Source organism: Bombus huntii, chromosome 5 (genome assembly GCF_024542735.1).
Source record: "Bombus huntii isolate Logan2020A chromosome 5, iyBomHunt1.1, whole genome shotgun sequence".
NCBI lineage: Eukaryota > Metazoa > Arthropoda > Insecta > Hymenoptera > Apidae > Bombus > Bombus huntii.
The window spans coordinates 10,276,566-10,289,167 of NC_066242.1; the positions used below are offsets into that span (position 1 = coordinate 10,276,566).

Sequence of the window (12,602 nt, forward strand, 5' to 3'; positions counted from 1 at the left end):
ATAACAATAGATTTGTTCGCGATGTAAATTTAGCTCATCATCATCATAGGTATTTAACATTTCCTTCTGAATATTTTCTCTATCTGGAGTTAGATTGTGTTTGCAGCCAAGTCTTTAGAATCATCCTGTATACAAGACTTATCCAGCTTATCTCCAAGATGTAAAGAAGCATCTTTCTTAGCAGGAATTCCGTTTTTTCTCTACCGTTCTTAAGCTTGTGTACCTTTTATTTAAGAATAAAAAAGCTTCAGATACATAAGCTGCTATGCAAAGATTATCGAGCAAAGTAGTTCGGAATAAGATAAGGTTTGTATAAACTTTATTGCATTTGAAAATTAAATGCATAATGTAATATTTATTAAAACATGCAAAATTAGAAAACAATGGAAACGTGTAAACGTAGAATCGTACTACATTGTTTGGAAAATATAAGATACACTATAACGTGCGTGAACGTAAAGATTACAACGAAGTGACGATGTACTACATACAAGATAACAGCGAAGTAATGTTGAAAATTTGTTCACCAATACTAAAGAAAGAATACTTTATTACGCTATTCAAAAGTTATTAACGATGATAATACGCTGTTGGATCATAGACAAAGTAATTGTGTACGTTGAAAGAGGCTTTCTGTGGTTGTTCACTTCACACACAGAATTAACAACGAGTGAATATTTAATTGTTCTTATCGCATACTGAATGCGCTCGCAAGTTAATAGCAATGAATAGTTCGATGTATATTTGACAGAAGTAAGATTTAACAATTTTGTAAGGGTTTTGTTTGCAACGGAATGACTCGATCCTTGCTGAATGATGGTTGATCCGCATCTGATCTTAGTCTCGCTCCCTCCCTTCCACGCGCCCTTGATACGCCTTTTTCTGGTATGGGTGGAAAGCTGCCTGAACTTACGAGAGATATTCGGCTTTTCGTATCAATTTACATCGTGGGCAACTTGTATCAACTTACATCTGTTTTCCAATTACCTTAAATTTATCTCTTCAGGAAATCCTCAATTTATAACACGTCTCAAGCTATTTGAGTGCGAAATAAACTAGAATTCTAAAAAGTGTACTGTTTATTGCTCCTTTTCCTTAAAAGGATTAAGAATCCTACCCAAAAATAGCCTCTTTTACGATCGTGCTATAAGCGTTACCAACGAACATCCCACGTAATTCTTTTGAGTATTCCAAATGGAACAAGGTAATAAATATTTGTTGTGATCATTTAACTCGCACAGTTTCGCGTATTCTTTAACATATTACTGACGATAAAATTAATATTAATATGACGTTTCTCCCAATCAGTAATAGGATACGCTGCATCAACATTAATGCAGAAATGCTCATTTGTAATAATTACGATTGTACAAGATAATTTTTATTAAAGGTTAGTTAATAAATAAGCAGGTGACGCGATAAATTACTAAATAATATATTATCACGAAATCAATGCAAACAGTTATGTAGAAGAAAGGAGCATAGAACATCATTTAATTTTAATGTGGCAAATGAGACATTTACAGAAAGCAGTGAGAACTTACTTTATAGAAACTATTTCCCAAAAAGAATCTGTGTAAAATCAAGAACGAACAAAAAATTACCGAAGATTCATCTTATCGTTCAAATTAAAGAACTTACAGGTGTTATTTTTAAAATTAACCATTATCTCCAAATAGAAATGTTTCTTTGAAATGAAAATGAACGCGTTTCATAATCAACAGCTGTTCGACATTCATCTCATCTCACTAGAGACACGCTTGTCTTTTCCAATTCCTTTTGAAAACGTTCGAATGATTATCAAAGCTGATCGAACATTTTTAAATAAAAATCTGTTTTCTGTTTACAAAGCAACTTCCTTAGAATTGGACGGAATTAGAGGAATCTTTATTCTTTTTAACGACTCAAACTCTTCTTCGCTTGCGTTTATGAGGGCGAAGGGTAACAACGCCATTAACGTGACGTCCGGTGCACGTTCACGAAATTTCGATAAGGTCGGACCGTGCATAAATTCTAGCCATAGAAATATATTTCGTATGACGAATGCACGAATGCCGATCTCTCTCAGCCAGTTTTCCTTATCAATGCACGCAACTGAGCAGCTCAACAATCTGAAACAATCTGGTCGCGGGCGGAATACTTTAAATATGTCGTGCTTCTACGTGATTCGACTGCGAAAAAATAAGAACAAAATGAAGGCAAAAATCCAGTTATTTTTCTTCGCGCCGCGTCGACACTGTATTCTCGATTGATCGTTCTTTGCTTGAGTAAGGTCCTGTTACTGAATATTTACTTTTCGAGGAAGTGTGTATATAGGGTGTCTTATGAAAAAGAACATACTACTACGCCAAGCGTAACTTTTCCGCTCAAAAAAACTTAAAAAAGACAAAACAGAAATATATTTTCTATTGTAAAAGGAATCTTTTTAAAGCCGTAGTTTAATTTTGCAACAGTTAGAAAATTACTAACGGTGCTATGAGAGAATATACTATGTGTAAAATATTAACAAAATATTATGTTATACTGATTTATCGAGTAATTTGGTTTTCTTGGTAAATCTTAGAAAATTGCAGATATAACGCAAATTTGATTAAAAATTAACACTTACATGTCAAATCAACGCGTAGTTAATAGATAATAATTAACAATTGGTTTTCTTTTTTAAAATATGAAAGTTTGTTTGAAAGAACTAATTGTTCCCTTTTAGAAAGAAAAATCTTCATTTTCAATTGAAAATTCCCAATATAAGGTTTCCCCAATGTAAAGCAAGAATAGTTTTCTAATGGTAGAAATATTTTTTCTACGCACAACTAAACACTAAACATAATGGGATAAATTGAACATCTTATTGCTTATGAATGACTAAATCGATAATTTAATCGAATATTTAAAGAAAACGATCTTTTTTCTATTTGAAATTCCAAGATACATATGCATTAAAATTCACAAATGTGTTGAAAATTTAAATGGCGATATTGTATTTTGTATTAAAACTGATCCAATAACATGCAGTAAATTCAATTAAATTTAAATTACACGATAAAAGCACTTTTCCGGTTTCTGTTAAAATATCCGAATAAGAGAGAATTCTGAACAACTTTGGCATCTTTAATACGCCCCTCGTGCCGCACAACATTGGATTCATTTCCTGCTTTAAAATCCACTTAATAAAAAATTATCTGTGAATAGAAAATATCAACAGTCGTATAGCTGAATTTTCTCATTATAAAGGCAAGCATTGCTAATGGAATTTGTAAGTAACCCGAAAATATGATAGGAAATTGAAACAGGTTTAAAGAGGATAGATATCTTTTTGGAAGAAATCAAGACATTATTATTATAATAAGACTAGACAAAAGCATATTTCATATTGTAAGTGTAAAATATCTCATTAACTATTTAAGGACAACCTTTAAAATTTGAATCGACTTGTAAAAAGAGTTGAGCATTGCAAATGTAACAACGTATAAAAGAGGAATACAATACAAATAAAAAATACAATAGAATGAAAAACCTTCATTTTAAAAACAGATTCCAATCACATAAAATGCACTGTGTTGTAGTAACGAAATTTGGTTTCCCAAAATTTTCGATCAACTAATATTTAACATTCAATCTATGGATGGCTAAAATACAATACTAGTACCAAAGAAGTCATGATAAAAGAAAACATCTTTATCCGCATATTTTACAAACAATTATTTAAAACCTAAAAAATACATTGTTGTCGATGTATAAAATTTCCATGAAAAATTACTGGAATTGGTATCTCTTGCGCTAAAAGACACTACAAACACCCAAGAAGTATATAAATATACAAACTCCTTGAGCCTTGAATTATCTATATACCACTCTCTGGATGCAGATAAAATCTAATCAAAAATCCACTCCGAAATCTCTTCAATTACCCGTAGGTCGTGGAAGGCAGGAAGGAAGGAAGGACTGGGCACGGACTACCAACAAACGAGGATCGGGGCCGCTTGTAATTGCAAGCCGTAACACAGCCCGATACACCGTGTTATCTCTAATAACAGAACTGTCATGCATCAAAGTTCTCCTTGGCTGGTGCACGCGATTCGGATCTTCGAGCCGTCTAGACGAGCAAAGGTCGAGAGGAGAGGCGTAACTTCGTCAGGAATAAAATCTCTCGACAGTGTCAGCTTGGTTCGAAAACATGTTCGCGCGCATAGTGATTCGAACAGGCTGTGCAGATAGAGCCCGTGGAGAAATCTGGACCGTGGAACCGGTAATTTTCAGGGTGGCAAGGATAATTGAACGATTAAGCGAACTCGGGGCTCGGCCTTTCAGTAGAGCAATCCTTGCGCGACGTCAATGGACGACGACAAGGACGATAACGACGACGACTGAGTAGATAGAAACGAAAGAGATGGCCGAATCGAGGTAGAAGGCGTAGGGGCAATTAAAAAGTTTGATTACCTTGCGACGAGTGATGTTGAACTCTCGGTTGCAGCTCTTGCATTGGGTGACCAGTCGATCGTTCGCCCAGGTCGCTGCACCCTCTTGCTGCTGCTGGTTCTGCTGCTGGTGAGCGTTGTCAGCGGCCTCGCGTAATTCCACGGCCGCCAATTTCGCCGTGCTCAATTGTCCCCCAAGTTCCTCCAGAGTCCGTTCCTGTTCGGTGCAGATCTCCTTCAACGCGTAATGTTCCTCCTGCAGCGCCAGGTATTTCTGCAACACATGGCCTGGAATTACGCCTCGACACCTTGAAACTTTGTCCCAGACGTTCCATTCGTTTCCCTATCCCCGTGTTATCGGTTGTTACAGGGCCGATTGCGGAGTCGAGTTGCGTCGACTATTAGTGAGAAGATTCGATTGCGCGAGAGCCGAAGAAGTTTCGGAAGATTGATGAAGGGAAGGAGAAGGGAGATGGAGGAGAGAGAAGGAAGCGGTTGCTTGAAAAATCGATCGGCGAAGGCAAAGTGTTTTGAGGTTGAAGGAAGGTATTGTGGGAGGGAACGAATAGGTGATTGAAACTGTGGGGTTTGGGTTGGGAGATTGTGGAAGTATTTTGTTCTGGAAAGGATATCGAGATGGGTAACCAAACTGTGAGAATTGTAGGTATTTTCTTTTTTAAGATATTTTCCTTTTATTTCATACGAGACATTGAGATGATAAACAAATTGTTTTGTGGTCAAAAAAAAAAATTAGTTGCAATCAGATCTTTTTCTAGCGAATTATGTTTGCTGTTGATGTTCTATATTGTAAAAAATGAAGAAGTGTAGTAAATACAGTACTAAATAAAGTACTAAATTCAGAACTTCCAAAATTTCTATTTAATACAATTAATATTTTGAAGCAGAAAATTACATAACGCGAATTAATTTTCTGCCAAAATGGTATAAAACAAGGCCGCATTTTCCACATTAATTTTAAATTAAAAATAGAGCAATATAAAGTAATTCGTTATAAAATACTATATCTTATTATATTACGTTCGTATAGCTTCTCTTAAATAGTAGGTGTACTCTATTACTAGTCTATTAAAAGATAGAGAGAAAAGAAACAGATAAGAAAGTCGTTTTGCTACACTTGGGAATTTAGCAACGTTATTGCATTTACTCCGTAAAAGCTTTCAGTAAACCATTAAACATTAAAGAAAAATGTTGTTTTTAACAATATCAAACCAATTATTACAGTATCCTTTCGTACGACATCACAATGATATTTCACAATGAAACAAAAGAAAAATTAACAATGCCATCGCATGGTCGATAATGACTAGAACTATATTGCAGAAAATTATTTGCATTTTCAAATATAACCAAGATAGCATCTCAAGTTTGATCATCCAGTTTGGAAGCTGGTGGTATGCGCGAATATGGCGAAGTTGAGGCCGATATGCAACGTACCTCGGACACCCGCCTCAACTGATCGATCTCCTGATGTAATTGAGAGATCTTCTCCGCGCTAGAGATCGATGCTTCCTGTAAGGAGGTTCTCCATTCGCGTTCGAGTCGCAATTCCCTCTCGACCCCGTTCGCCCTCGCTTCTCTCTCGGCAGCTTCAGCTCCCAAAATCCTCACCCTCTCTACTGCATCTGATTTCACGTCGTCCATTTCCTTGCACCTGATTAAGTCAAATCACTGGTACTCAAAGAATCGAACACAATACTATACGACAAACGCGGCAATTTTCTACGTACGACGGCTGAAGTTGTAATGGGAATAATCGTATGCAAAATTTCGATAATTTTTGCAGTATTTAAAAAAATAGTAATCGTGGAGATAATTGGCATTTAAGCGAGAAATGACGTTGAATTTGATTCAGTTGAAATTAGTAAAGATAATTAAGATTAAGATAAGATTCTTTTTTTTTAAGTCTAATACTAGAATGTAATTAGGCCATTTCATAAATAACGGAATTTGTCATAATAGGAAGAAATATAATTTATAAAAAGAGAAATTAGATAAAAAAAACTGGAAAATTATCGTAGAAAATGAGAAAAAATACATCACTACATAATTTTTTATTTTTATTTAGTTTATGAAAAAAAAACACGTTATTTATGAAATGATCTAATACATTATATGGAAATAATGAATCAACCATGATATTATAATTAAAATTGAGATGTGAATGAGCTAACAAATTTTCTTGATTCCTCAGAAGTTATTACGCTCGTAATTTCAGTCTTACGATTTGTCTGAAAGTACACGTATTTAAGACACTGCCTTGCGATCATTTAATAAAGATACAATGTAAGTAACCTAATTAAATTGCAGCGAAGTAACATTCGAACAAAATAACGACGGAACTTCGTCAGAATTTTCCGTTGTTATTTCAAGAGATTATTTTGAGAGACGAATAAATTATTATAATAACCGATATAGCCGTCCATTTAAACAAAATTCGTTCGAGAAACCGACGTACGCAGTTTCGTTGGCCGAGTTTACAGAAACACTAAGCTCCTCGACGAAAGGAAGTTACAAAAGCAAGGATCTGTAACTTAGTTGGAGTTCTCATTGAAACTTTCGCCATGATTATTCATGACCGAATACCGTTATCCAGCCGAAGAAACAGGCAGGTTGTTTTTTTAAAGACTTTATATTATAATCCCCGAGCGAATTCAGCAAAATGTCGGATCTCCATACTCATCTATTTTTCCTCGAGTTCGTAATCCAATCTTTAACGGTGCAAAAGCTCAACTTACCTTTCGCTTCAATATAAATTCATCATTTCCACGCAAAATTATAATTAATCATGACGTAGAGAAATTACAAGAAATTTAAATAACGGAACGAAAAAGAACTCGAAAGCTATGCATAACTTTCCTTTTTTTATTATTATTATTATGAAGGCTATACTACAGAAATTATTCGAACGAAAAGTCTCATCTTACGTCTAAACGATGATGATCTGAGGGTAATTAAATGCAAACTATCTTCTGTCATGAATTTATTTCCGCTGCATTGATATACAAGCACACAAGTGTCTGGGTGCATTATAAAGACCATTGCTCGATTGCTTATACATAATTATATTTATATAAAGATATTATATATATATATGTATGGCACGTTTGTTTCGTGAGTCTTTCGATAAACGTGAACGACACAAACGGTGTGTATATGCGTGTCTGTGAGTGTAGGTGTATTTATATATATATAACGACGAAGAATATATACGATCGTAAGAAACAATTTGATTGATATAAAAGCAAACAGAAAAAGTAAGTGGAATAAAGAAAAGAAAAAACGACGATAAAAATGATCGCAAGTCAGTTCCTGAAATACTGAGGTATCATTTATAATTTATAATTCTAATTGACCAGATACCATCAATCTAATATAATAATTGACGAGCAATTAACAAGAAAAAAGAGTGTACTTCTCACGCACGAGCAAGGCAATAGATTTAAAAGGGCAACACATTTACATGTTATTGCCCTGATTAGCAATCGATATTAATTCAGCGATTCGTTTACTCAACTCGAGGTATAAATCTACCAATTAGTACGGGAAACATGAATTTGTCGCTATAACATTAATATTTATATTATATTATATATGTATAGACCTAATAATCTTAGATCGAGTAGCCGTTAAATGAAGGTTTGCCAACATCTCCATTAACGATAAATCGAATCTGTATCTATAATGTTTGCCTCGGCTAATCTACCCTAAGTCAGATCGCGTACGCAACGCCTAAGTAAAAAATAAATCACCTCTAACTACAGCCGTCGAGGGTATATCATTTCTCGATATCGTCATACGATAATCGCCGAGAGCCACGAGCTATAGAAAAATCTCTTATCACAACGACTAGGTTTGTAAATGCTAAAATGTTTAACTATAGTAAAGATAATATTAGTAATATTTTGCCGTTCCTTTATACAGCGTCCTTTTACGAGGGTACGCGAGGAACGCGTGACTGAGTGAAATCGAAGTATCAAGATTTTGTAAAATTAAAAGCGTCGATGATTGAAAAAAGAATTTGGTATTCGAAATTCTTCATCTTGTCATCAAAGTTTGTACTACGATAGAGAATCTTACTTTAAATTTCAATTAGGATTAAAATTTAATCGACAGACAATACTTTACATTCTCTTATAAATTATAATTAAACAATTTTCGTGATATTAAAATTTGATTTTGTAAAACTTCAAAGTAATTTTAAATAAAATAATTTTAAATAAAAATTGTCTTATACTTAGATCACATCGAATTCTTGAAGTATTATATAACTGTACTAAATATTAGATTATATTACATTGCAAATTAATAAAATTCTATTAAAATCAGAATTTTTGTAATGCCAAAGTCTTTTTATATTAGTCGCGCGATGATTCGAAGCCCCGCGGACGTTGACAACAAAATCTTACAGTAATGGCTTCAAGCTGCGAGTTCACGAGTACCTATGTTCGGAAAGCTAGATAAAGTATATATATGATAGAATGTTAGTATTAGCTTCGATAAAATATTGATCGCGTCGAAATGTAATCTAAAACCCGATGAATCAGTCGCGCTTACAAAGTAATTAACACTAATGAAAGACAAATAAACATACTTTTCATCCATTTTCTGGATGGTTTCAGTCATCGATAGCGTCTTAGCCTCCAATTTAGTGATCAGTTCTGTTTTATGCTTAAGCGAGCCTTCGCACTCCTGAAATAAACCCTATTTCAGTGAAAGGTGGAAAGAACCGTTTCATTTGTTTCTCGATTAAAGGAAGAGCCCTGAAATAGCACGTAATCCTTAGAAGTAAAATGTACATTGTGTAGTTTATAGCTGCAAGCTCATCCTGTACCAATGTAGATGATGTAATATGTATATGATAAATGTAAAACAGTTTTTTAAAAGATTCAGACGTCGTAATCGTTAATGTATGGTGAAATTAATGGAAAATCGTGCAACATGAGTTTTTAATCCCATTAAACATAGGTTGAATAAAAGATTCTTTTCGTCGAGTTTCGAATGGAATATTAATTATTTGTCAATTGATATTACCTTCCATTGCATTAATCCGGAATCCGTGAAAATGTTCGATAAATATAAATGAATCTACTTTCTCTGTTAACAGAATCTACTGATAAATTATTTCATAGAGAAAAATTGCTATCAATTTGACAGGATAATTAATATTCGTTAAAATACAATGTTTTCACGATGGATTGAAATTAAATATCCGAGACACTTTACAAAAAGTGGATAATAATTATAATCAAAATCTGATGAACAATAAAACGCATTCCGATTGAATGTGATGAAGATATGAAAAACATGTGTATAATAATGTTATTGTCGTCAATAGTTCTGTGGACAAAATAGCAATTTTATTGAAATAGCGTAACTATGCCGTAACAAAGCACAGTTACATTTATAAAGTGTCTCGATTGAAACACACCACGACAGGTGTTGCATTTAAAAGCTTATTGATGCATGGATTGCTGGATAATTAAATGTCGAATATTTCATTCTCGTTCATATTCTACGCATTTTGGATATATAAAGTCCTGTCCTGTGAAAGATCTAAGTGATATAGCTTGTTTAGCGTTAAATGTATAATAATAGTGCTTCTGAATAATCCAACAACATTTTTCGCGATTAAATTCTATTCATTAACAACCATTATATCCACAAATGTATCATAACAGTTATACTTTTAGGCTCCGGTTACAGTTACACGATATACAGTCAATGTCTACTAACTTAAATAATGTATAAGCTCCTCTGTTTCAACTTATTTCAGAATAATACAGATTTTCTACGTAGGGGATTTATTAATGTATTAACTAGGGCATCCTTCAGTTAGAAACTTTCATAATTAAAAAATGACAAATTAATAAAGACAAATCAGTTTCAGCTATATCGATTTTAATCCTTGTAAATATAATTATGATGTAATTTATTTTTAACAGAAGCGATAAGAAAGAAAGAAAGATAGGTGGTCTCTAAATAAAGAAATTATTATGTACAGGAGATTAGCAACCAGTTAATGAGTTAAAGAATTTATTGAAACTAAAAATTGAAACAGAGAGATAATTTAAGTACCCAAGAAAATCTATTGCCAAATGACAAAAAATGAAATAAAAATCACATTTCATAAATTATGTACAGAATTGTCAATTAACAAATATTGAAATACACTAGTACTTCTATATACATCGACATTCTTTAAAATGTCATTGGACATTTCAGGAACACGTTCGTATAAAGGATTTGCCGTCATTTATACGCCCTTGATTAGTCGAAATATTAAACGGAGTATGAAGATGCATAGTATAAAAACCATTCTCTAGAAACAGTGTTCTTTTATGCAGTCGATTGTTCCTCCGCCTCCATAGAAACCTCACCGTTCGATTTACTCTGTTCTGGGGTATCAGGCTTTGCCATTTCCTTTTCGTTAGCGCCATTTTTCTGCTCGTTACCCCTTGTTTGTCCGTTATTATTCGGAGAATATGGTTGCTTAGTGAGGGATTGCTGCTGAGCATTAGTGGATTGTTGGTGATTGTTAGTTTGCTGGTTATTAGTCGGTTTTTGATGATTGTTAGCTGATTGTTGCTGATTATTAGGAGGGTGCTGATAATCAATCGCGGATACATTGTCTGCAGACGAGTAACATCGTGGTGAAGTGGGACTGGTCTTATTAAGAATCGATTTCAAGGTACTGCTCGGCGTGGTTGGACTACGAATATTTTCCCCATCCTTTTTCATGTGGTTGCACTTCTCAAGATTATTCAGGATCTTGCCGATTTGATTCGTCTTCGCATGAAGCCGGCTCACCATTTCTCCTTTCTGCGTTAGTTCGTGCTCACATTCCTATAATGGAAATAGTCCCAGAAACAAGAAATTTCGAAAGCTACCCAACATCCCCAGCATGGCAAAAGGGAATTAGAAACTGTCTGAGTGGAATCAAATTTCGCTAAAAATCTGAAAAGCTGTTGGGATTAAAGCAGAAACGAAAAGGAACAGAAATGCGATGAAAAAACACATAGATTAGAAAACATGTAGGAAGAAATCATAATCGCGACGAGGATCTGCCTCGTGCTTGAACGTCGAAAAAATTTGTCATAATTGTAAATTTACTGATTAAACGTTTCGCTATAAATGTAGATAAAGACATTGTAATGTTAAAACGAATAGTTCGAGAGAGTAAAATGGTTTTCATTTTACTCATATGAAGCATCCTGCGTCGCGATTAGCGCGTAACAAGAAATACAATTGATCACCTGTAGCTTTTTATACATTTCCAAGTTAATTAACTTGATCTCGTCGAGCTGTCGTCGTAACGATATGATCGTATCTTGTTTCTCGTGAATATCTTTCTCCAACAGCTTCATAGCCACTTCCATTTCTGACTTCATACTAATCTGTTCACAAAAAATTACTCAGTCATTTTCCTAATTTCAACTTCCACAATATTCATTTTTCAATATTTAACATGTTGAAGCTTAAAATTCAACTGGAAGAAAGAATATAAATAAGAAGAATCCACCTGTAATTCTAATTCCTTTTCTACATCCTGCCGTAATTTCTTTTCAGCATCTAGCCTACTTCTCAACTCCTCGATCTCTGTCGTCGTTTCAGTAATTTTGATTGGTGGTTTCCCATTCTGAAACCAGAGAAACTTCTCTTTGACGAAGGATGAACCGATAGAAAGAATGTTAGACATCAAAATCTCCGTACCTCGTTCGTGTCTTTGATTTCGATTCCCAACTCTTTTTTCAATTGTCTATTCTCCTCGTGAAGCGACAGAATGTTATTTTTAGCGATAGACAGGTCCTCCTTCATAAGAGCGTTTGTCGTTGTTAAGGATTCCACTTTGGCTTGTAGGTTTGTCACAGTTGCGCTGAAATCGATGTACAGTACAACGTTTAAACTTGTAACTCGCTCGAATCGAAATAAATCATCGCGGTATGTAACTGTAGAAAGCACAATTACTTTAAATGTCGGTTTAGTTCCTCGATGTAATTTTTCTGGTCGAGGACAGTTGTCATGTTATCATTTTCAAGCTCGTCGTCTGGAGATTCACCAGGTATATGATTGCTGTTTCGCAGGTATAGCGAGAAATCGATCACACCTTGTTGACAATCGAGGTCTTCTTCCTGCCGTAACAATTTCCCCATTCAGTTTTAACCCCGT

The 12,602-nt window shown here is 34.4% G+C and overlaps 1 protein-coding gene across 6 annotated transcripts in view; it reads right to left on the minus strand.

The window, feature by feature from the left end:
• LOC126865995 (protein RUFY3) overlaps positions 1 to 12,602 on the minus strand; it is a 30,594-nt gene that overhangs the window by 12,735 nt on the left and 5,257 nt on the right. For 4 of the 6 annotated variants that reach the window (XM_050619000.1, XM_050618996.1, XM_050618997.1 and 1 more), the window contains 7 exons: positions 12,402 to 12,565; positions 12,147 to 12,309; positions 11,956 to 12,072; positions 11,690 to 11,830; positions 9,028 to 9,125; positions 5,871 to 6,087; positions 4,438 to 4,689 (listed from right to left, as the gene is read on the minus strand). In XM_050619000.1, the coding sequence (XP_050474957.1) occupies positions 4,438 to 4,689; positions 5,871 to 6,087; positions 9,028 to 9,125; positions 11,690 to 11,830; positions 11,956 to 12,072; positions 12,147 to 12,309; positions 12,402 to 12,565 (1,152 nt within the window). Of the gene's footprint in view, positions 1 to 1,966; positions 2,122 to 4,437; positions 4,690 to 5,870; positions 6,088 to 9,027; positions 9,126 to 9,508; positions 11,280 to 11,689; positions 11,831 to 11,955; positions 12,073 to 12,146; positions 12,310 to 12,401; positions 12,566 to 12,602 lie in introns of those variants that run through there. The other 2 variants (XM_050618999.1, XM_050619002.1) reach the window with 2 other exon arrangements.